This window comes from Sylvia atricapilla, chromosome 1 (assembly GCF_009819655.1).
Source record: "Sylvia atricapilla isolate bSylAtr1 chromosome 1, bSylAtr1.pri, whole genome shotgun sequence".
In the NCBI taxonomy this organism is placed as follows: Eukaryota; Metazoa; Chordata; class Aves; order Passeriformes; family Sylviidae; genus Sylvia; species Sylvia atricapilla.
The window spans coordinates 2,454,913-2,480,511 of NC_089140.1; the positions used below are offsets into that span (position 1 = coordinate 2,454,913).

The 25,599-nt window shown below is 42.0% G+C and overlaps 1 protein-coding gene across 1 annotated transcript in view; it reads left to right on the forward strand.

Annotated features, from left to right (window-relative positions):
- Nucleotides 1–25,599, forward strand: part of OBSCN (obscurin, cytoskeletal calmodulin and titin-interacting RhoGEF) — a 149,842-nt gene that overhangs the window by 101,936 nt on the left and 22,307 nt on the right. Inside the window, exons 62-84 of the mRNA XM_066313899.1 lie at nt 2,911–3,177; nt 5,566–5,838; nt 7,036–7,308; nt 9,502–9,777; nt 11,250–11,522; nt 12,543–13,898; nt 14,455–14,733; nt 15,110–15,188; nt 15,978–16,096; nt 17,031–17,228; nt 17,649–17,681; nt 17,770–17,868; nt 18,322–18,540; nt 19,345–19,411; nt 19,518–19,537; nt 19,841–19,969; nt 20,702–20,841; nt 21,215–21,415; nt 21,762–21,844; nt 22,208–22,381; nt 23,227–23,386; nt 23,781–23,897; nt 25,064–25,228. Coding sequence (XP_066169996.1) covers nt 2,911–3,177; nt 5,566–5,838; nt 7,036–7,308; nt 9,502–9,777; nt 11,250–11,522; nt 12,543–13,898; nt 14,455–14,733; nt 15,110–15,188; nt 15,978–16,096; nt 17,031–17,228; nt 17,649–17,681; nt 17,770–17,868; nt 18,322–18,540; nt 19,345–19,411; nt 19,518–19,537; nt 19,841–19,969; nt 20,702–20,841; nt 21,215–21,415; nt 21,762–21,844; nt 22,208–22,381; nt 23,227–23,386; nt 23,781–23,897; nt 25,064–25,228 — 5,000 coding nt within the window. The remainder of the gene's footprint in view (nt 1–2,910; nt 3,178–5,565; nt 5,839–7,035; nt 7,309–9,501; nt 9,778–11,249; nt 11,523–12,542; nt 13,899–14,454; nt 14,734–15,109; nt 15,189–15,977; nt 16,097–17,030; nt 17,229–17,648; nt 17,682–17,769; nt 17,869–18,321; nt 18,541–19,344; nt 19,412–19,517; nt 19,538–19,840; nt 19,970–20,701; nt 20,842–21,214; nt 21,416–21,761; nt 21,845–22,207; nt 22,382–23,226; nt 23,387–23,780; nt 23,898–25,063; nt 25,229–25,599) is intronic.

Here is a 25,599-nt window from a genome sequence, read left to right on the forward strand (position 1 = left end):
TCCTGGGACAGGATTTTGGGCTGTTCCTGGAAACCAATGGGTGTGTGACATTCCAGTAACACAGAGACAAAATGTGCCTTGTTTTTGAAAGCTCATCCTTGCACTGGCAAAGTTTCTGGTCTATTGAATAAGTATTTTTCTCATTTGGTAAGGGTAGCCTAAAGCTGCAAATAACACTGAGCTCCAGACTTGATAAAGCAAGCTCCTTCCCACCCAGTCCCTTTTATAGTAATGGGGAAGATCTGCTATTTTTTAGGCAAAATTAAGGCTTATTCCTTGCTTGGAAAAGGGATATATACAGAGATATAAAGGGTTAAAAGATCTTTATTCAAATCTACTCCTGTGCTATAACTGGGCCATAACAGGAATGATCCTAAATCTGGAATTGTAGTCAGTGATGTCTCCTTCTCTGCACCATGTGTCCCTTGCACATGAGGAAATTTGGTTCTCTGCAAAGTTAAAATGCAAAATCACTTCTTCATGATAAAGAACAATGCAATGGCAACACAGTGTGAGTCCTGCGTCAGTTTGCATCCATTTTCAGAGACAGAACCTGGTTCTGAGCTCTCCAGGCAAAGAATTCCAGTGGGCCTAAAACATAAATTAACAATAAATGCATCGTTAGGTATTCGGCTCAGTGAATTAAAGGGCTCCTGAGAAATTTCCATTTCATGGAATCACAGCATCATTGATTTTGGAAGAAATCTCTGGAGATCATTTAGTCCAACCCCACAGCTCATGCAGGTACACAGATGTATTGGATATTTTGTGCTTCCATGAAGCCAAGATTCCTGATTTGCAAACCTGAATCACAGCAGCAGTATTTTATACCTGGATTGGAATAATCCCAGTTACACTGTGCTCAGTAACTCCTGATTTCACAGGAAACACTTGTAAAATTCCAACAGTCCTTGTACTGATAATTTTGCACACTTTATTCTCTCCAGAAATTTAAACATAAATCTTTGCTTGAAATATATTTCAGTCTATCAAGCCATCCATGGCTTGCTCTTCACCAAGGAGCAAGTTGACTTTGTTCCTCATTCTCCCGGTTTAAGGCAAGTTGGTAATTGGATTTATTCTGTAACAAGGAAGATCTCAACTTTTCGTGCTGGGCCTTCACAACATCATTGCCCTAAAACTGCCCTACATTCATTCCACGACCCAGAGTGATGGTTCACAGATGACGGGGGGAGAATGGAAAAGGGTGAAGGAGCTGCTGCCATTTTCTAGCTCCTCTGGGCAGGAGAATTGCAGGTTCTGGGGCACATGTTGGCTCCTGAGTCCCAAAGAGCTCCTGCACAGGTGAACACAGCCACCAAGGTCCTTTCCCTGGATATCAGTAAGGGGACAGTGGAACCAGGACCTTCTCCAGCACCACAGGTGATATTTGGTGTGAGAAACACATTATACATCTTATGGAAAGGTCTGGGGTTGTGCTCCCCAGCTGCACTGACACCTGCTTGTTTCTTCAGCCAGCAAAACCTCTCCAAGATCTTCCATGGAGACCTCCTCTCCATGAACACACGTGGCAGACACTCAGAGTGGCAGAGGGAACCTTAGTGAGTGGGATCAAGCCTTGCAACAAGTCTCCAAATGATGTTTGCAAAGCTCTCTTTGCTTCCCAAGGAATGCCAGGAGCATCCCAAAGCCTCAACCTGCTGCAGCAGTTTCAAGAGGAGCATTCCAGACAGAGATCCCTGTGGGGGTTATTCCAGCTGGCTGTGAGCAGAACAACTATTTGAAGAATAAGGACATGATAGAATCACAGAATGTCCTGGGCTGGAAGGGTTCCTCAAGGATCATCATGTCCAGCTCCTGATGTACCTCAGCTTTCTCTGATTGTCATCTTTTTATGTCCCTTTGTAGCCCTATCATTTTATTTTTAGAGCTGACATAATTCTGCTGAGAATGATGTTTCAGAGAAACTCCCATTTTCAGACTGCATTGAGATTTTTCCTTTTGACCTGAATATTGCATGGTACATGGATGGTCCAATCTGACATCTCAGGTGGGACTCTTGGCTGGTTTGGAAGCTCACAGTATTTTAGGTCAGAAATATTTACTTTGCCTTACAACTGCCTCACAAGAAGCAGAACTTGGGTTTCTAAAGTGCTTAAAAGCAGCCTCATGGATCTCACCACCTTCAGAGGAGCTGCATATCCAGCTGCTCTCAGCATTTTATGGGCTCTCAGTCTGAGATGTCAATGGTTTATGATCTTTCAGTGATTTCTAGATAAAATACTGTGAAAGTAATCCTACTGTTTTTCTCTAAACAATGTGTCTGCTACAGAGGAACACAGGAAAAATCAAAACAATATTCATCTGATCCTGAGGAGAGCCTTTTTTTGTTACACTTGTCCAGGATATTTGCTCCTCACATGACTTCTGACAGCCCAAGACCACCCCAGGACAGGAATGAGTGTCTGCATTTGAGGACTGTGTTCCTTTCTGATGAGTAGTTATATTTTAGTCACACAAGGAATCTTTCCAGTAGAGTTTGTGGTGTTTTCCTATTGCACTGTGAGGTTGAGAGTTGCAAGGAACCTGCAGTCCTCTGCATCACACTTCTGCTCCACATCCAGTGCTTCCAAGCCTGGAAGATCTCAGAAACACTGAGCCAGCAGTCCAAACTCAGGACTGTTCCTGCACAAACCTTGATTCCTGGTGGCCCATTTTCCAGTGTAATGGTCCTGTTCTAATGCACCAGCCTGGCTTTCATCCTGCTTGATGCTGACACAGGCAGAGACTAAACTGCTAATCCTCAGCATGCCCAGGCACCCCTCTGCTTGCACTGTCACTCTGCTTGCTCCCCACGGGCTCTCTGCTTGGCAAAAATAAAACCCTCCAAGGGGGTGATTTCCATGGGGATCCACTAATGCATGTCCTTCCTGACGTGTTGGTTAACAGATCCCACCATTGAAGTGGTCAGTCCCATGCAGGACTTGACTGTTGATGAAGATGGCCCAGCAGAGTTCATATGCCAATATTCTAGGCCAGTGCACGCCATCTGGAAGAAAAATGATCAGGAAATACATGCAGATGGGCAGCGAGTGATTATCGATCAGGACTGGAATGTGAGCATGCTAAAAATTAACCCCACGGTCCCTGAAGACACTGGCATCTATTCTTGTGAAGCTGAAGGCATTAAAGTGATGGCTACACTTGATGTTCAAGGTGAGGTCTTCCAGCCAGAGAGGAAGACTACCGTGGGTTCCAAATCAAAGGGGTAGAAAAATCATGCCAAGGCTTTGCAAAAAGGGACACATCAGATACCTGCTCCTGGTGTTCACTTCAGTACTAAAAGTGAGGAAAAAAGTAGTTGGGGGGTGATGGGAATTGAATATGAAACTGCAGCATTATTTTATTTCTAATTAAAACTCACTCATTACACCATTCTAGCCATCCCACCTCGTCTGCAATGAGCTGGAATGTCAGTGTGATGGGATGTGTCCTGCTGAATTGTTGTAAAATCACAGCTGTATTGTTGGTCCAAAGGAATAATAGGAATAATTTTTTGCTGTTAAAAATAAAAATAAAAAGTGCTCTTGCCGTTAAAGAGCACTTTTTACAGTGTGACATAAAACCAGTAACTAATGGATAGTGTGGAATTCCATTTTATTTTGTTGAGTGAAGAAGCTTTGGTAATTTACCTATTTCAAATAGTGATCTCTCAGGAATTACCTCCTCATTCACCTCTCACATTTGTGGAACAATATATACAAAAATTAACAAAAAGCTAGGATTTAACATGGAAATTTCTTTTTTTTTTTTTTTTTTTTTTTTTTTTTTTTTTTTTTTTTTTTTTTTTTTTCTGCTCTTTATGGAGTTCCTGGGTTTGGTTACCAAGTGAATTAGTGTGATCACCAGCAGCAGGTTCTGATTTCTGAATATTTGAGGCTATTTTGCCTTCTTGTTTAACTGGAGTTGGCTATTAGTGCAGAAGAACAAGGTGTTATTTATTATAATGTTTTCTACATTGATAAGCACTTTCCATTGTAGGGATTTAAAAAGATTTTAATGAACATAATCTAAAAGCATCCCTGAGGAGGTAGGGTTAGCAATTGGCTGTTTTCCATAATTAGGGAAACCAGCACTTCCAAAGCACACAGATGAACAATTTGGGTTGTTCTAACAAAAATTATACATTCTCCAAAAAGAATCTGCAACCTCCTCATTGTTCTCCATAAGTACGGATCTTACAAAATTCAGATTTTTTTATTTTTTTTTTTTTAAAGTATTAGAGAAGCCCAGAATAGTTTGGCTTGGAAAAGACCTCAAAGGTCATGAACTTCCAACACTCCTGCCATGGGCAGGGACAGTTTCCACTATCCCAGATTGCTCCAAGCTCTATCCAGCCTGGCCTTGGACACTTCCAGGGATGGGGAGTCCACACATATCATCTCTGGGCACCCTGTAATTAGTAATAAATTAATAAATATCTGGTAACTTGTTTTGTTTTTTTTGGGGTATATTTGTTTTGCTTTTGCCATTAAATAAATTGCTCAGTTTAGAGCTTTTAACATATTATTAATTTTTACTAATTTTTTACTTTTGTGGTTTTTTTTTTTTTTTTTTGCTGAGCACACTTTCAGATGATCTGTAGAGATCTAAACAGGGATGTCTCGAGGTCTTGGTTTATAACACAAATCATGCTGACCCTTTTATGGCGTTTGTGTAAACTGTATTTACCCAACTGTGTGTCCCCACCCTTGTGCATGTCATTTGTCCCTGCAGCAAAGTGAATTAAACCCACGTGCACCAGCCCACATTTAATTTGGCTCATTTAATTTGGTAAATTTGGCATTTGGCATCGAGCTAATTGTTTCTGTCCAGGTGGAACTGATGCATGACTGGAGTGTGGAGGTTTGTGCATGTTTCTGACCCCACAACTCACCACACAGCATGGGAAAATAAACCTAAATGTCACAGAGCTTTTATAATGAGTCAGAAATTTACTATTCAAAGCAAACTCGATAGAGATTTTGACTTTCTGTGTGTTTCCTAGAGGCAGAATTATCTCAGATAATCTTCTCTATAGCTTTGCCAACAATAATATTTTCTTAGATTTACTTTGCAAGATAAAGATTCTATCATGACCTGTCAGTGGATTCACATCTCCCCAATCATGGTGATAATTGTGCTGTCTGGGAGATCTTCGGGAAACATTTCTTGTCATAGGACAAAAGGAATTTGGTTACACTTTATCTTCCTGAGCTATGCCTTCCTATTGAATATTGCCCTGATTCATACAAATATAACAATTTTTTCCTTTATTTATAAAAAACAGTCAGGTTTTTGGAGGAAATCTGGGTGAAGCTACAGGTTCTAGATGAAATTCTGGAGGTTCTAGAGGTGTGTCATTACTTTTAAACCATCTTTAAATCTTTTTATTATAATATTTTGCTAGAGCAATCAACAACTAAACCTACAAGCACAGTTTATCGCATCCACATTTTTCCATCAGCTCTGCAGCAGTGGGGATCATCCAGTGCTCCGAGGCTTGCAAATATTCAGGGATATATGGCCAAATAATTAATAATGTTAATTAACCTTCTTTTCCAGCCAAGAACAGCATTGTCCAGGGCCTGGAGAACGTGGAGGCTGTGGAAGGAGGAGAAGCCCTGTTCGAGTGTTATCTCTCCAAGCCGGAGACCTACAATTACAACTGGCTGATTGACGATGAACCTGCCAAAACCACAGAAAACACTGAGATGGTTTACTTTGAAAACGGGGTCAGGCACATCCTGCTGCTGAAGAATTTAACTCCCCAGGACAGCTGCAGGGTGACTTTCATGTGCAGCGATGCAGTGACCTCAGCCTTCCTCACAGTGAAAGGTAACTCAAGCACTTGGGCAGGGGAAACCTTCAATTTCTGGTTGAAAAGGGGAAAGAAATCAGGAAAACGTGATGAGTAGCAGCAAGGAAAGGTTGCATTTGTTGTTTGTCTCTTACCTAAATTTTCTTTCAACATAATAAATCATAGAATCATTCAGGTTGGGAAAGATCTCTGAGATCATGTCCAACCTTTAACCCAACCCTGCCAAGTCCACTTCTAACCCACAGAATCCCAGAAAGGTTTGGGTTGGAGGGGACCTTAAAGCCCATCCAGTGCCACCCCCTGCCATGGGCAGGGACGTTTTCCACTATCCCAGGCTGCTCCAAGCCCTGTCCAGCCTGGCCTTGGACACTTCCAGGGAACCAGGGGCAGCCACAGCTTCTCTGGGCACCCTGTGCCAGGGCCTCTCCACCCTCACAGGGAAGAATTCCTAATGTCTCATGTAAACCAATTCTCTGTCCATCTGAATTCATTCCCCCTTGTCCTGTCAGTCCATGCTCTTGTGAAAAGTCCCTCTCCATCTTTCTTGTTGGCTTCTTTCGTATACTGGAAGGTACAAATTAGATCATCCCAAAGCCTTTTGTTTTCCCTGAGAAACAAAAATCTGAAAAAAAATCCATTTCTCTCACCCCTAAATGGACGATGCTTTACAACTTCCTTATTTTCTTGTTCTGTAGGATGTGACAGACTCTTTAAGCATCATCAGTTGGCACTGAGTTAGCAGCAAATTACTTTCTCAGATTTTTTCATGATTCTGATGAGCTTGGTTGTGTTGATGGGCACTTTAGGGCTTTAGAGAGGAGGGTTTTATCAGCAACAATATTATCTCTGTATCCTTTTACTTTATGTCATTACTGGAGACCCAAATGGAGACCAGAAGCCCTTTCTGAACAAGAAAATAAGAGTACAAAAGCAGAGATCATCTCCACTTGTGGATTAGATAGAGCTTGGAGCCACCTGGTCTGGTGAAAGGTGTCCCTGCCCAAGGCAGGGGGTGCAACAAGATGAGCTTTAAAATCCCTCCCAAAACAAACCATTCTGTGATTCTAAACCTTCTGTTCTGGCAATATACATAAACCTTTTTATGACCTCCTTGGTCCCCAAGGCCTTGCTGTTCAGAGCTTCAGCACAAATATTCACAAAATCTCTTGATTGCTTCTGTAACTGAGGGCTTGATCACTGATTTTAACCTACAGGGTGGCGCCTGCAGTTCTTGCAGCCCCTCAAGGATGTGGAAGTGTCTCTGGGGGAAAAAGCAACATTTAGCTGTGTCCTGAGTGAAGCTGTGCCAGTTAATGAAGTGGCCTGGTACAGTAATGACATAGAGATCCAGTCAGGTGAGGACTGGGAGGTACAAGCAGATGGAAACAAATACAAACTTATTCTGAAAAAAGCCCAACTGCATCATTCTGGAGAGGTGACCTTTGCTTCCAGGGAAGCCATTTCATCAGCCAAGCTTTCTGTGATAGGTAAGTGTGTGTTGTTCCTGCCCAGGAGCATTCAAAATCTCAGACTTTGGTATTGAGCTACAACATTGGATTTCCCAGTCTTTGTGCTGATTCTTTCCACTTTGCCTCACATGTCCCAAGACAGTGTTCTTAGGCTGAGGAGACAATACTGGCAACTTACTCTTCAACCAGAAGTAATCCACCTCATCAGAAGAAAGGTGTGTCAGGCTAGGGATGGTGGAGATGCTCCCCAGATTTCTTTAGCTGCAGTCTTTTGTAAAATGTAATGTAAGTTCTAACAAAAATCACTGTTCTCAGAGTTCAACTTCACTATTGGCATACGTGGACACACAGGAGGGAGCTGAGATAGAATTCGTGTGGAAAAATGATCCAGGACAGCAGAGAAATCTTTGAAATCTCTTAATCAGCTCAGGTGCAGGGCAACTAGATTTCCAGACTAATGAGTAGCATATTAAAACCTTCAAGTGGGGGATGCCCATGAAGCACACACTTCCTGCTTCAGAGACACGAGAGTTAACAGTTAAGTAGGAAAGGTGATAACTCCCTAATTCAGTCATGGAGCAGGTTGGATAATGACATGTCAGTGTCCATTTCAGCACACAGGATCTGGCTCCTTCCCACAGTGGGACAAGTAAGTCACCCAGCAGTGGTCACACAGCACCATCCCAGTGATGGTTGTGAGATAATAAAATGTATTTTAGCTGTAGCTGAGATGTTAAAGAGTCACTGATGGACCATCTATACTTTAAATGACTACAGGCAGTCTCTGTCGAATGATTTCTGAGACTTAAGGGATCTCTATTACATATTTCCATCATAACTAAAAAAAAAAAAAAAAAAAAAAGGATGGATTTAAATCAGCTTTTTCTAATTTTGAATACTTATATTTGATGAACTTCAAAATAAAATTACAATACTCTTCCTGTTGACAGATTTTTCTGTATAAAATTTGGCTGAAAACAAAGAATAGATTTTATGTTCTTGTGGTGTCCAGAGTTAAAGAACTGGCTGTTGACCATACTTGCCTTTAATTCTTTGGACTGGTAGATCATGGCAGGTTCATTTACATCATAAATATCTTGAACTCATGACTGAAAGAATTATTTCTGTCTTTAAGGCCAAAATGTAATGTAAGCAAGGAACATTTTCCAGTGTATTGAGTGTAGGGATTGGGATTGGATGATCTTCAAGGTGCCAGCCCAAACCATTCTATGATCAATTACTGCTGCAATTACACAGAAGTGGAGTGACTCGTTATTAAAATATTTGAGCTATTCTTTAGTCCCATAATAACTTGATTTCAACGAAGGCCAAATCTAAAATAAACGCAATTGACGCTCAAATGTGCTTGAAATTTTCAATTAAATTCCTTTATAATATGAAGGATTATCTTTATTTTGAGCTTGGTGGGACAAAGGCAATACTAGAGGTTAATTACATGAGATGAGAGTTGGAAAATGAATGTTTATCACTGGCAGCAGAGATCAGGGCAGACAAGGATAAATCAGTGGTGCACAGGTACTCATGGTCGTGACTTTATGAAGACTTTACACTCAAGTTTAAAACTAGGAGAACATTCAGTCACGAGTTCAAGACATTTATGATGTAAATGACCTGCCATGATCTACCAATCCGAAGAATTAAAGGCAAATGTGGTCAACAGCCAGTTCCTGACCTCTGGATACCACAAGAACAACAAAAAATCTTTTCTCTGTTGTCAGCCAAATTTCATAGTTTTCATCTTACCATGTTTATTGTCTGCATTGTACAGCCTCGAATATAGACCAAGAACAAGAGACAAAAATGGGCCAAGGATCCAGGGTTATGTACCAGACACATGGGGTGGTCTTGAGGTCAAGATCCAATAGGGATGGGGAAAAGTGGTGCAGAGGGGTGGCCAGGAACCAGGGGCACAAATTGGATCAAAGGGGTGTGGCACTCTGGCAGAAAAAACCCAATGGGGTTCAAGAGAAGGAAGAACATTCTGGCAGGTGTGCATATACGGTAACAGAGTGACATAAACTTAACAAACCAATGAAACAATGAAACTTAACATGTGTCTGCAAAGGTCCATGGGAGAGAAGATTTTCTCACCCTAATCTAAAAGGGTATCTCTGCTGGTAGCAGGCCACTGGGCCTCCACACGTGTCACTGCTCACATCATGCATCACGGGACCTCTGTTGTGCCCCCAGCCCTCCCCGAGCCACCCGAAGAGCCACAAGTCCTCAGTCAGAGCAGCCACTCCGTCACTCTGTCATGGCACAAGCCGCCGGGTGACATCCTGGGCTACAAGGTGGAGAGGAAAATCCCAGGTGTTGGCTGGCAGTCCTGCAGCAAGGGCCTCATCCAAACCACGGAGTTCACGGTGGATGGCCTGGCCCCGGGGGAGCCCTACAGATTCCGAGTGTCGGCCGTAAATAAAGCCGGGGCCAGCGAGGCGGTGCACTTCCCAGAGATGGTGAGGCTAGGTGAGGATGGACACAGGCCCCAGGGAGGACTGCAAGCTCCTGCAGACCCTACATTTTGCATGGCATGCCTGCTTCACCCACTCCAGGCATCTCCCAGTGCAGTGTCTTTCAGTGCTTGGCTGCCAACACAAGAGAGGAGGAAGAGCTCGAGACAAAAGAGTCGTTCTGGGCTGCTGTGAACAAAACCTGCTGTGTTTTTAGCACTCAGCACTGGTTTTCTCCAAACTGCATCCAGCTGTCTTGCAGCCTGCACTGCATCATCCATGTGCTAGCCCACCACCACGGGTTTCTTGCACTGCATCCATGTGTTGGCTGGTCACCATGAGTGTCTTTTCTGGTGGAGTTAGGATGGAATGAGTGAAAAAGGGCATGCTGGAATGTGTTTGGGGCAGGCAGTATTGTCTTCTTCACCCATCTTTCTCCTTTTTTATGTTTTTTATGCGTCTTTTTATCCCCACAAAAAAATCTGGAGGACACAGCTCCTTTGCTGTCTGATGGTGAAACTTTTGAAGCTACAGTGGGATGGGGAGTGTCTCTCTCAGTCCTTCTTTTCTTGCAACTCTTTCTCTGGTATCACTCATCTAAATTTCTCAAAATGAGTATAATGATAAAAAAGAATACTCTTTTGCTTAAAGGTTCAGGCACACAATGACATATTTTTTAAAAAATAACTGCTGCCTGTGCTGGACCCTGATGACTCTGCACATGCTGACTTTATCAACAACAAACCCAAGGCATTTTGGGCAGCCATCCCCTCACCCTGGTGAAACGTGCAGAGAGGAAGGTAACCCTGAAGGATGTGCTGCCTTGGGGAACCCAGTGTTGTCTTTTTACATCCCAGTCAACATCTCTGAATTTAATGTGGTTTTCTTTGAGTTATCATGGTTGTACAAACAGTGTTCCGTTGGTAGACCTCCTTCCAAAGTAAAGAAGATGCAGAGAAGTTTTGGTTTTAAATTATTTATGCTTTTTTTGATAATTTTTATTCTTCATAAAATAGCATAAATATATATCTTATATATTTTTTCCAGGCAGAGATGAATGCCGCTTTGAATAATCTTTTTGTTCTATTTATTGTTTCTTTTTTGTCTCACATCACAACTCCTTCACTTCAAAACATTTAAGATCTAGAAATCCATAGAACTTCTTTTATACTGATGATGGGTAAATGAAGACCAGCAAACAAACACAGGAATGTGGAAAATGCAACCACTTCTGCATGTATATGTTCAGATGGAGCTGGTTTAAGCACTGGGAGAGCTTGGAAAGTTGTCTTGATATTATCTTTGGAAGTGCACACTTTGGATGCTGCCAGTCTTTTCATGTTTTTTTTTCTTTGGTTGTCTACAACAGCTGAAAAAAATCTGTAAATGATGGATGGGATGCTTGGATATTTTATGGAGAGGAGCGTCTTAAAGCTAGATGATAATCTGTTCTTTGTGTTAATTCACTTTATTTTTTTGTAATTGCAGAGCCTTCAGTTACAGTCACCCAACCCTTGGTGGGAGGATCTGTCCCAGAAGGGGGGGTGGCTCGCCTGGAGTGCACATTATCCAGTAAAACTGAGGAGAAAGTGACTTGGTTGAAGGGCAAGGAACAAATAAAAGCCGGAGGGAGATACGAGATCCTCTCTGATGGAGCGAAGCAGATACTCATTATCCATGGATTTAAACCTGAGGATCAGGACAGCTACACCTGCATGGCTTCTCCAGAAGTCAAATCTGTTGCCAGCCTGTGTCTTGAAGGTACAAAGTGTGAATTGCTGGGGTGTGAAATCAGGTCTGGTATGGACATCCAGGAGCATCTCCACAGCTTGGACTGGAATTCATTTTGTTTTACAAGCTATGATGACAATCCACAAGGAATTGTTATTCCTGTTTGGCATTGCCCAGTATTTCCTGCATCCCAAATAGCTTTGAGTTGCTCAGATTAGAGTTTCTAGAGACAGATATTTAAGGTGTGGCATTATTGCCTCTCCACGAGGTTTTGGTGACTTTTGGGATGCTTTAGGATATTCTGTGGATGTCCCAAATAACTTGGAGCATCTCAAAAGGGACTGGGCAACATGTAGAGGCATGTGAATGTGTCCCAGACACCTTCAGATTTAGGCACATCCAACCAAGGAGGTGTGTCAGTGTGAGATGGGAGTCTCAGCTCCCAGCACACTCACTGGAGATCTATTCAGGACAGACAGGGAAGCCCTGAACATCTGGGAGATGAGCCTGGATAGCTTTTTAGGCTCCACTGGCAGTCTTAATGACCAGTTCATCGACTGCAACATTAAAAAGGGCAGATCTATTTATTGAGTTCAAATGTGCAAGGAATTAAGAAAAAAAAAAAAAGGTCGTTAATGTTTTAAGTGCATGCATAGAACCACAAGATTGTTGAGGTTGGACAGACCTTCTAAAGATGGTGTGGTCCATCCTCCTCCTCAAAGTGTGGTCAGCTAGGATGAGTTCCCCTGGACCAGATTTAGTTATATAAACTTCCCCGAAATGGTGTGAAGTCTCCTTCTCTGGAGATACTCAGAATCCATGTGGACACTGAATAATGTGATCTAGGGGACTGTGCTTTGAGCAGGGAGGTTGGACAAGATGATATCTGTGGTCCCTTCCAACCTTCCCCACCATGTGATTCTGTAAATTCCCATTTTTTCTCAGTATGATGCTTAGTTAAATGCCAATGAGACTCTCCTGTAGAACATTTCCATGTGTTTTCTCAAAATCCACAGATATTTAACTTCTCATCTATTGAATTCCCTGCAGTTCCCACAGTGTCGATGCTGAAGGAGATTGCCAAGGAAGCTCCCGCTGCCAGCCGGGCTGAAGAGCTGGTGGATGGGCACATCCAGCCCAGCCTGCCCCCTGAAGCTGCCCAGGAGGGAGATCTTCACCTCCTGTGGGAAGCCCTGGCCAAAAAGCGCCGTATGAGCCGGGAGCCCACCTTGGATTCCATCAGCGAGGTGCCTGAGGAGGATGAGAAGCTTCAGAAGCTGAGGAAGGAGGAAGCAGAGATGTCTCACTATTACTCAGAGGAGTACTCCACGTGTGATGAGCTGGCCAGGACAGGAGAGGCAGATTTCTCTTTCACAAGCTCTGAGGATGAATCCAGAGCTGGGACTCCTTCCCTAGTGAACTACCTCAAGAAGGCTGGGAAGAAGACCATGAGTGTTACCAGCAAGGTTCAGTCCACCTCTACAGGAAAATTATGGAAGCAGTGGGAGACATCCACTGTGGAGACCACCGTGGCCACCACAGCTGCTCAGCCAGCTGAACCAGAGCTGCCAGATTTAGATGACCCCTCCATGAACAAGGCGGCTGTGAAGATCCAAGCCGCTTTCAAAGGCTACAAAGTCAGAAAAGAGATCAAGCAACAGGAGTGCCCGGTGTTCACCGAGACCTTCAAAGACTTCTCTGGAGAACCTGGCAGCACCCTGCACCTGGAGTGTGTGGCCCACAGCAAAACCGACATGAACGTCCGGTGGCTGAAGGACGGGAAGGAGCTCTCAGATGGTCGTTACTACCACATAGACAACTACAGTGATGGCACCTGCTCCTTGATCATCGCCGGCCTGGACAGGAAGGATGCGGGGAAATACACCTGCGAGGTGTCCAATAAGTTTGGCAAGGCCTCACACAGCGCCAAGGTGGCGGTTGGCACTCAGGAACCTCAAGTTCTTGCCAAGGAGAAGCGGGGTAAACAGAGCACGGACAGCGAGACAGAGAGCTCGTCTGGCAGCGAGCTGGATGATGCTTTCCGAAAAGCAGGAAGGAGACTCCACAGGCTCTTCAGGGCCAAGATCTCCACGGAGATCTCTGACGTGGAGGAAGAGCTCTTTGTCAGTGCAGATGAAGGAGACGTAGAGGTGGTTGACCACCAGACGTACCGTGAGGATGACCAGTACATCTACATCAAGTTTGAAATCATGTCTGAGGCCAAAACAGCTGTCACGAGGTTCAGGGAGATGTTTGGTGCTCTGGGAATTCCCGTGGAGATCAACATTTTGGAACAAGGCCCTAAAAAAATCGAACTGCGCATTGGGAAGGCATCACCTCCCACCTTTGGGAAGTTTGCACTTCCAGTAGCAAGACCTCCACCACCTTTGCTGACCTCTGACACAGGTAGGAGAAGCAAAACTTGTTTATTCCTTGGAAAAGACCATGGGAACAGGTCACAATATAATTTTTTCAGTCCCAAGCAACTTTTTTTTTTTTTTTAATTTGGTGCAGATATTTTTATGAGAGCTTTGAAATTTTAGAAAAAAAAAATCACTTTTTTATTATTTTTGAGGGAGAGGAGGCACATTGGTGAGGGTGTTGCGATGTTTTAACTTATCTATGAAGCCCCTTTTCATGCTAGGAATGTCCCCGACCATATCCATAAAGACTACAATTATTGTACTTAAATGAATTGTGTAGGGTTTAGAATGGTTCTGAGGGAGAAAAGTCATTTTGTCAAGGAGAGGAGCACGGACAATATACAGTTGGGAGCTGTGGTGTTGCTGTGCTGATGGAATATCTTCATAGTGCTAGGGAGTTTCTTGACTCTTTTCTAGAGAAAAGATATTACTCTGCAATTAAAAAACTAGAAACCAGAAGTCTGGGGAGAAGTAGCCTAAAATATACCTTTAGATAAAACCAAACTTTTCTTTCTTCTCCCCAACCACCCCAACTTCAGCCCCCATGTTCATGACTGAGCTCCAGAACCAAGAGGTCCAGGACGGGTACCCAGTGAGCTTTGACTGCATCGTCATTGGCAAACCCCTGCCCACGGTTCGCTGGTTCAAGGATGGCAAAGCCATTGAGGAAAATGACCACTACATGATCAACGAGGACCAGGAGGGGTGCCACCAACTGATCATCACCGCCGTGGTCCCCACGGACATGGGTGTCTACCGCTGCCTCGCCGAGAACAACATGGGGGTGGCTTCAACCAAGGCTGAGCTCCGTGTGGACTGTAAGTCTCAACACCGCCCTGGAAAACCCAAAGATTCTGCAGAGACCTGGTCGATTTTTTTTTTTTTCCCCCTCAAGGAAAGCGCTGTTAACGTTTTAAAGAAATACGTTTCGGCCACAAAATTTTTGCTTGCAAACCTCTTGGATTTGGATGGGTTTTGCCAGCTCTGAGGTGAGGTCCAGAGCAAAGCTTCTGGGCTGAACAGAGGTGTTTTCCATGATCCAGGGATGTGTGGGAACCTGCTGCAGTACAATATAAAATCCACCTGCCAGTCACTCAAATTAGCAAGGGAACTAAAATCAGTAAGAACTACTTAAGCAATGAAAATAGTTCCAAAGCTCAGATTATTCAAGACCTATCTTTTTCCATTTAACAGTGACCAGCACGGACTATGAGACAGCAGCAGATGCAACAGAGACATCATCTTACTACAGTGCCAAGGAATATATTTCAAGGTAAAATATTGAACTCTCTCTAACCTTTGACTTGGTGAGATGAGTTGTGAAGGTTCTGGCTTCTTTTTTTCCTTGCCAAGGTTGGGATTAATATTCAGGAAACGTAGGTTTTAAGTTCAGACTTGGATGTTTATTTTTTCTTAATTATTTACAGACTCATGAGTTGTGAGCTCCAGTTTCTCTAGCAAGTTAGAACAAGGAAAAATTGAGTACCTCTAACTCTTTCCAAGCTATTTAAGCACTAATTACCCAATAATGAGGTGACACCTATATTATTTATATTTCTGACCCATTACTTGTCACCCAAAGCCTGCAATGTGGAGCTTTTTCACCCAGTTACAGAAAATCACCTAAACGAAGGAAGAAGGTGAAAAAGGACTTAGACAATGCCCAAAATCCTCCATCTTATCTCACATGTGTTGCTATATACTAAAATCCCCAAACCCAAGTTTCCAGAGTTCCAACAATCATTCTGTGTATTGATGTCAGGGCTGGGTTTGCTGTGCTGAGCAGAGCCAGATTAATGCCATAAAGGAGCATCTAGCCCAGCTGAGATGCAGTAACTGCAACAGCTGCACATTTATCATGAGCAGACTTGCTCTGGAACCTTCAGGCAAGCAGGGGTATTTCCTCAAGGAATCACTGTTACTTTTAATGTCAGGTAGTGCTGGGTCTGTTCTCAGGATGCCAAATCCCACAGACTGATTTACCTAAAAGAGGTCATTCTGATTTTCTGAACTCTTACCTGATGTCCTGATTTTCTTCTTTTTAATTCCAATTGCTGCTTAGCCGAGAACAGGAGGAATCCACCACTGAGGAGGAGCAGTTGCCCCAGATCTTTGATGAGCTTCATGATATTCACGTGGCACCTGGAGCATCGCTGGCTAAATTTCACCTGAAGGTGAAAGGTGAGTGGATCCCATGGTATGGTCAGTTTTCCAGGTCTGATATCAGGTTGAAGTGCTGGACTTTTCCAAGGTGGTCTTCTGCAGCTGTGACCCTGGGCTGAGCACCTTGCACCATTTTTGGACAAACCAGTTGGAGAATGTGTTCATGCTGCTGAACAGGGACTGCTGGAACAGACTCGGGCAGATTAGGTGCTTCATTTTGTGTCCATATATCCAGGCATAATGACAGGCACGTGCTTCTGAAAACTGAATTCTGGATTTCTCTGAGCTCAGGAGCAATAAGGAATAATAATCGTGATGTTTTTATTATCTCTATTACTAACTACAATTATATTATAATTATATGTAATCGTATTATAATTATAGGTAATATACATATATTTTTACAACATAAATACCTGTATCTAGTATAATGTATTAATAATAATCAGAATAATCATAATAATATTAATGAAAATTAAGTCAGTCGTCTTCATTCTCTTCAATCAATTAAGCAGTTATGGACTTGTCTTCCTCGATTAAGAGGTTTCTCTTAAAATGTTAAAACTGCAAAAACATCCCTCTGGTGTTGACTCTGTTAGGGAGAGATAGGGATTTTCCTGTTTTCCCTTGTTGCTGTCTATAAAAATTCTGAGAATGCATTTGGCTTCAACATTTCTCCTTGTGAACCTTTCAAATCAGACCTAAGTGTTGATTTTTCAACTTCTGATGTGTTTGCACATGCAGACTGTGGGGAGTGCCAGAAATAGAGGAGACAGGAAGGAACTTTAACAGATAAATAAAATTGAATGCATTTTTAAGCATTCCTAATTGGTTAAAGAGGAGCCCTGTTAAACCCATGGAACAGCAGAGGACCTGGCAGTTTGGAGATGCTCCCAAATCAGTGTTGCCAATGAATTTTGTTTTTCTCTGGGTCTGTAATGACTCCCCACAGGGTACCCTCAGCCTCGTCTCTATTGGTTCAAAAATGGGCAGCCCCTAAAGGCCTCGGATCGTATCCTCAAGACTGACAGGCAGGAATTCCACTCCCTGGAAATCCGCGACGTCACCAAAGCAGACGCTGGCCAGTATTTGATATTTGTCATCAACTCTGCTGGCTCTGCATATTCCTCAGCCAGGCTGGTGGTCAAAGGTGGGTATTGCTCTATTTTGGGCCATTCCAGAGGCTCTTACCATTTTGTACAGTTGTTTTTTTACTGAGGAAACTTCTCAAGGTAACTCAGGTGAGGTGGGGAAGTCTGTAGGTTAAAGATGATGTGCTTGGTTACTCTTTTTTTTACTCTTGGTTTACTCTTGGTTCACCTATAAATTTACTGTTTAAGAAAATGATGATGCCACTTCTCTGTGGTGTGTCTCCTAAACAGGTATTTTATTCTTGCCCATCCTTGTTAACCTTAAAAGTTTGTTTCATTAAAACTTAGGGACTCATACAAATCACACCAATATTTCTGTGTAATACATCCAGTGGAGTCACTTTGGGAGCTTTTTTCTGCAACTCCTGGATTGACGCTTATTTTTATTTGTCATGGTGTTTTTCCTACTTGTGTTCCAGATCCTTATGAGAAAGAAGAACCATCCAAAACAGGTGAGAGAAGCCACAGCAGGTGAGAACAGAAGGCCCAGGAATTTTTCAGTCTAAACTCACTGTGCTTCATCAATAATATTATTTCCAGATTCCCATGAGCAGCTGATACCACCAAGATTCCTTGAAAGATTTACAAATAAGAAGGTGAAAAAGGGTGCAAGCATCACATTATCTGTGAAAGTTGAAGGTAAGTGAGCAGTTACCTCATCTCTCTGAATAACACTTGAAATGTGGAACTTCACAACACATTCTTCTCTCTCTGCCCCCAAGTCATTGTAACCTCATTTCGTGTATCTGAAGTTTGTGATTCTACTCCCAACTTACATTTCTTACAAAGACACTTCACAGTTAAGCATCCTATTTTTCTTCACATCCATTTTTCTGTATGTAAAAATGGTGATAATGACATTTTGTAGTATGATGCATGTCGATTGTATGGTGATCGATATAAAAAATATTTAATGTCCTTATGAGCATCCTGTAAAATGGTTTATCCTCCCTTATTGCATATTATGCCTGTTATTGTTGGGAAAGTATCAGAAAATGGATCAAAACAGCTCTTTTTCAGTGCAAGGCTCATATTTTTAAGAGAGGAATGCAAATAGGAAGGCTAAAGCTGATTGCAGCAATTTTCCTTTAGGACATCCACCGCCAACAATCACTTGGATGAAAGAAGAGTCTCGGGAAGACATCCTGTGGATTAAACCAGACACTCCTGGGTATAAACTTGCCAGTTCCAACATGCACCACAGCTTGATCCTGTTGGATGTCAAGAAGAAGTTCAGTGGAGCTTACACGTGCATCGCCACCAACAAGGCTGGCCAGTCCATCTGCACGGCCAACCTGGAAGTTGCAGATGGTAAATCTTTGCTGCAACACAAACATTTTCTCTCTATATCCCATTTATGCAGGGCCCAAGGGAAAAAAAAACCAAAACAAAACAAAAGAAAACACCAAACAAAAAACACCAACCGAAAAACAAGTGTGACTCTTAAGGAAATTACCACTTCACACCCCCCCCAAAAATGTTTTCTCAAGAGCAGCCATGATTTTGCTGTCTTGCAAATGGTTGGCGCTCTTTACTTCTATAATATTTTAGATTTCTGACTCTGTCTTGAATTAATAGCAGCATCTTTTCTGTATAAACAGAAGACAAGTCTAAGCAGCAACCAAATTAAGCACAAATTAAAAAAAAAAGGAAAAAAGGCAGTATAAAGTAACTGGGAAAAGTCACCATTTGAAAAATTATTTTGAGTGCTTCACTCTGCTGAGGTATTTTGGATTGTGTTAGAGTTATTTGGTTTTTTAGAGCTTTCCAAGGCCTATTTTAACACAATAAGATGGGGAAAAAACAAATATATGCTGGGAATAGGGACAGAGCTGTAAAGGATTCAATTTTTTGTTACACTGCCCTGCATCCCACATTTTTATTGAACCAAGAGCTGCAGGAGAGTAACTTGAGCAGTGTGGATAAATGGGCAATTATATATTTTCCATAAAAAAAGGAGAGGAGGGAACCATTGCCATCACAGGATTGGGAACACATATCCTAGGTCAGGAGCTGCTCCCAGTAATCCAGGTCTAGAAAATGTGCCTGCATTAAATACCTAAAAAAGGACATTCTGTGCCTTCTGTCCTCTAATGATAAACCCCAATCTTGCAGTGAAAGAGGCTGAAGTGCTGACCCAGGAGCGTGTAATGGTGTCAGAAGCCATCATGACCACACTGGGGTAAGGGAGTTAAATGTGTGAGAGAAGGGGGGATGTGTTCCTCATTTAGCTCTCCTCACTACCCATCTTATTGTAACTTTTAACTCTGCTTTGTTTTCTTTTTCAGAACTATTCAGTCCTCTGAAGGTAAGAGAAGCTCTTTTCTCTCTCTTCCTCCTGTCCTCTGTATCTACAGCTGAGACTGTCAATGCATTTCATGTATCCACTTATTTTTGTCCAGTTTTCTTGAAATCGCCTGAAATGTCAGAACCTTTCAGGACTGCTTGCTGTTCAAGGATGAATTATTTGGATGAACTGAGAGCAAGCACAGTTTTAAAAACAAGAGGATGGAAGAAAATTAAACCTTCTTTCACAGAAGGTTTTATTACTCAAAAAGAGACGAGTTTTCAATGACACTGCCAGCTTAATAACAAATCCTCTTTTTTCCAGGAGACCTTGAAGCTGGCAGAGAAGGTGTGCCCAAAAGCCCTATTTCATTAGCTGACGTTGGCTCAGAAGAATTCTTCCAGAAACTCACCTCACGTATCTCAGAAATGGTATCTGCAAAAATAACTCAGGGTAAGGAATCTGGAAAACACAGTTTAACTATGGTAGGAAAAAAAAAAAAAAAAGAAATCTCTTTTTTTAGGTGTTTTTTAATTATAGGTGAGATCTATGCAACTGGTTTTGAGACAGTCATTCTACATAAGCAAATTAACATTTGTCAATGTTTAGGGGTAAGAAGTTTAGTAGGAGTCTGTCCAACCTGCACACCTCAGTCTAGAATTTTGAACTAGAAAAAAAACCTATTACAGTAAATTATAAAAATAGGAGTGTATTTTGCATATCTTAGGTGTTTTGAGTTCCTCAGATATTCATCACTCCTAAATAAGAAAGCAATCCTATTTTCTGTGCTTCTCACACCTTCAAATTTTGTCTCACAGTGGAATTTAAAAATCAAATTAAGGCTGAAAACTCTGTGCACAGCTCTTCAGTAATCCAATGATTTGTTGAGCTGAATGAAAAATGTTGGTTTATGTGTGCCCTAATTATCTTGTAGAAAAAGTTTAACTTGGAGCAAAAATAGAGGCATTAGCTCTCCAACAAATATTCTTGCAGCGCAGTGGCAATATATGCAACACCACGTATTAAAACATCCAAATTATTCATTTAATCCTAAATATCAATAGGAAATCACACTAAGTATTACTATGGGTGCTCTTCCTAGGAAGAAGAAAAATTATGGTAGATTTGCTTAATGTTTAAATTGGGGATACTTATTTAACACTTTGCTGTTGCTCTGCTTTTCAGCTAAACTTCGAGTACCAGGTGCAGATAGTGATGATGAATCAAGAACTCCCTCTGCATCTCCTCGCCATGGACGATCCAGACCTTCATCCATTGCTCAAGAATCCTCCTCTGAATCCGAGGATGGGGATTCCAGAGGGGAGGTATGATATCTTTATGGACAAGTTGGACACAAGGAGAAAACTAAACTTAGAATGACCAACCTACTGTGGTGTGGGGATCTCCGTCCTCTTTCGTGATGTAATCCAGTTTTGTGGGTGTATTTAGTAGTTAGATGTCGTGTCTGTGATGCAGAGCACAGAAAATCAAATTCTGATGCTCACCCTGTGATCCTGAACAAGTCAACATGGTCAAAACATATTCATGACTGGGCACCTCTTGCTTTCACACTGAACTTCAAAAAGTCAGAACTTGATTTTCTGTGGCCTTGGATAGAGTCGGACGGAGGAATCTTGTTGAGAAGTTCTTCACGAGGGAAATGAAGAGCACAAAGTGACAGTAGTTTTGTACCTGCAGATCTTTGATGTCTACATGGTCACTGCTGACTACGTGCCCTCCGCGCCGGACAAGGAGACCATCACCCTGAAGGAAGGACAATATGTGGAAGTCCTGGATTCAGCTCATCCTCTGAAATGGCTGGTCAGGACTAAACCCACAAAATCGAGTCCCTCTCGACAGGGTTGGGTGTCTCCAGCTTATCTGGACAAGAAATTAAAGGTGACTGATCATGTTTTGGTTATTTCTCGTTTAAAATTTCTTGTTCCTGTTGCAGTTAAGAGCCATCTCTTTTGCAAGGAGTGATGGAGGAGGAAGTTGTTGAAGGGGTCTGGAACAAGGGTTTTACATTTTCATGGTTTTTATTAGACAATATTTCTGGTCTGTGCAGAGGTTTCTGGGTTGGAAAGACCTAAAAACTCTCCAGTACAAAAGAAATTTCACACCGGTTTACTAATTGTTGAACTAAACAGGACAGTGAACACATGAGAGGTATTCCTCAGTAGGTATAGATGAAAGCACTCTTCATTTACAAGAATGATTTTAATTTTTTTCCTTAATGTTGTAGTTGTCACCAGAATGGGGAACAATGGAAATTCCAGAGTTTCCTGGAGAGTTTGTTTCCGAAGATGAATACAAAAGGAAGCTGAGGTGAGCTCGTGTCATTTGGTATTTGCACATTTGAATTTTCCTGCCATTTGAACCACTTGCATTTTGTGATTGGTTTCAGCCCAGGAGAATTCCAGGCAATTGAGATCACAGAATGCTAGAATGGTTGGAAGGGACCTTAAATACCATCTAGTGTCAATGAGTCCCATGAGCGGGGACACCTTCCACTGGCGACTTCACTCCATCCATCCATCCATCCATCCATCCCCCAGAGGAGATCTTTCAACACACCCCAGGAGTCAGTTCCTCTGATCATAAATCTCTGCTTTACAGCCTAAAAGCCTCTCAAGGACAATTGTGATGATTTTTCTGTGATTTCTTTCTGCCTGTCTGTCTCCCCTTCAGTGTTCTCATTCAGGAGCTGTTGATCTCAGAGGAAGATTACATTCAGGATTTACAGTTCCTCCAGACTCATCACCTTAGGTACACTGAGACCTGTCCCAGTGTGCCAGGAGCTGTTGCCAGTCAGAAATCCACCATCTTCAGGAATATTGATGACATTGGTCGCTTCCATTCCAGGTAGGGATTCCCAAGTGCCTTCACTGGAGACTAAAGTGTGGCAGCATTATTGTACTATTATTATTATTACTATTATTATTATTACTGTGATTATGATGATTATTACTCTGATTACTACTTCTACTATGATTATTTCTTCTATTATTATTACTGTTATTCTTACTATTATTCCTGATGTGGAACACTGGCAGTGCTGAGGTGCAAGGCAATTGATGCTCCTTTCAGGAGGGTAAATGATGGCATGGCTTAAATCATAGCAAAGGGTAAGGACTTCCATAATCCCCTTCAGAGCTTCAAGGTTTCCTGTGTCCAGCTTATTTCTCACTCTTTTAAGTGAATTTAACTGAAAAACAGTGAATTATGTTAAAAAGGCAGCAAGATCTCACAGGTATCTCAGTGGTGTCTTCACGGAGACATTCATTCATGTAAAACTGATGTCAGCATCCATGAATTTCAGGACACCTTCCATTATCCCAGGTTGCTCCGAGCTCCATCCAACCTGGCTTTGGACACTTCCAGGGATCCAGGGGCAGCCACAGATCCTCTGGAAAATCTGTACCAGAACCTCCCCACTGTCACAAGGAAGGATTTCTTCCTAATATCCCATCCAACGTTGCCCTCAGTCAGTTTAAAGCCATTCCTCCTTGTCCTGTCCTCCAAAGTCCCTCCACACCCATCCCAGCCACGAGGAACGGCGTTGTGCTGGGCAAAGAGGTGCTGAGAAGTGCAACATTTCCCCCATCATTTCCCTTCACCTGTGTCAACCTGCCATCTCCTGATCCACAGTCTGGCTGCTGGGGCTGTGTTTTAGCCTCATCCCAGCCCCTTTTCTCCTGTCCCCACAGTGTCTTCCTCCGGAGCCTGCAGAGCTGTGACACTGACGATGATGTGGCCATGTGCTTCATCAAGCACGAGGCAGAGTTCAACAAGTACATCCAGTACCTGGTGGGAAGGGTCCAGGCTGAGTCAATTGTTGTCAGCAAAGCTGTCCAGGATTTCTACAAGGTAAGGCAGGAGCCAAAAGCACCCGTGGGAAATTCGTCCTGTAACTGCGTCAAGAGATGTAGTTATTAATCATAAATGTGAACCTGAAAAGGATTTGTGATATCTTTTTGATAAATAAATTAATTTTTAGTTCACTTTCTAGCTTTTTTTTCAGTAAGTATGGCCAACATGGGAACATATTTACATATTCTTATGCATTTATTAATATTATAAAGATTATACAGACTTGAATGTGGCTGTGCTTATGTAATTGTAATGAAGGAATATTTTAAAGGTCACCACATAAATCATAAATATAGATAAGCAAATTATGTTTCTCTGCTCCAGCTACTCAGAATTTTTTCTACTGCTCTTTATAAAAACCTTTCATTGTTATTCCATGTATTTTTTTCAGAGGTACACAGATGAATTTCTAACTAATGAGGATCCTTCACAGCCACTTATCCCACCACTGCAGCACTACCTGGAAAAACCCATAAACAGGATCCAGCAGTACCAGACAATCATTAAGGTAAAGAGATGTTGTCATAGGTTTATGTTCTGCTCCATGCAGCTTGTGAAGAAAAAGATTTTATTTTTATTTCCTATTTCTTGGCTTCCTTCTAATGCAACTGCAATTGAAAACTGCTTCAGTAAATAAGAGATTAATCATCACCAGTTGTGGTGTTCTCTAAACAGTTTTGGAAATGTAAATCCAGGTGGAGGTTCACAGAATACAAACCCATAGAGTTCAGTGAGGTTTATCTTTAAATATATATAAAAAAATATATATAATACAAGATATGATTACATAGATGACAGATATGAATTTGCTTCAGACTCAGCAACATTTATCTTATAAAAATAAGCAGTTTCCATGTCTGAGAGAGTGACTTACCACTTATTTATGTTTTATATTGATACTATAGCAAGATGAAATTCTTGTTTCCTGACAAGCTTTGCCCCATTCTACCACCCTGAAATATTTTGTCTTTCAGGCTTGCATCTGTCCTACTGTCTTAGACCATAAGCAAACATTTCGGAGCAGCAATTTAAACAGTATTTTCATGGGAAATAGCACTAGGGTAGTCAGGAAGAAAATTATCATGGCAAAAATATTTATGTATTCTAATGTTGTACAAATGAGCAGCTTGAATATTTGGAAGAACTTTCTACTATTGAACTCATTCTTGCACACAAACACCAACATTTTTAAGGGTCTCTTGGAATAGCAAAGGCATTTTCCATGCCTTTATTGCTGAAAGAGAGGAACAGGAACAAATGTGGGAAGAACAGGGAAAATGTAATTTCATGATTTTTTCCAACCTTTCTTTTTATTAATCTGATGTTGACTGAGCACAGCCACATGAATTCCTTGTTCTCTGGTACTTTGAGGGTAAGCAGAAGAGAAATGCAATGGGTACCTTTAGGATCACTTTGGAATTTTTGGTTTTCAACCACCAAAGCATATCTGGTGTTTGTTTCAACTTTATCTTTGCTTAATATTAACTGCTATAAGGAAAACCAGACTGGTTAGTCTTTAAGACTGCAGAATAGGTAGGAAAGAAAAGAGGTTGTTATTTGAGGAGCACATGGTGAAAAATGGGATAAAAGTTGCTCAGGTGGAGGAGCCAGAGCAGATATTGAGAAACTCTTCGGCTCCGAAGGAAAACTAATATTTTCTTCATTCACCTACAGGAATTAATCCGAAACAAAGCCAGAAACAGCCAGAACTGCACTCTGCTGGAGCAGGCCTATGCCATTGTGTCTGCCCTCACCCGAAGAGCAGAGAACAACCTCCACGTCTCCCTCATTGAGAACTACCCAGGAACCTTGGAAAGCCTTGGGGAGCCCATCCGGCAGGTAACTGGAATTTCCCAGTCACTGCTGGTTCCATGGGTGCCTTCACCACTTTCTAAGGAGCCTGAATTCTTAAAAGAAAACCCTTTAGAAATTATGTCTGAAAGAAATGATTTGCTTATTTCTCTTACTGCTGTCCAGAAATGCGTGTTCTGGCTCCATTAAGGTTTGAAACACCACAGTATGGATGCTTATGGAGTAATTCACATTAATGCAACTATTTGCCTTTGTGATCTGCTCATCAAGCAGGAATAAAATTGTTCTGGGCCCCTACATTATTTAAAAGGGTTTTAACTCCTCTTCCCATTATTGGGAAGCAATGTGGGGCAGCTCCTGGAGTTACTGGCATCAACAGACCCATGTGCTCCCTCAGG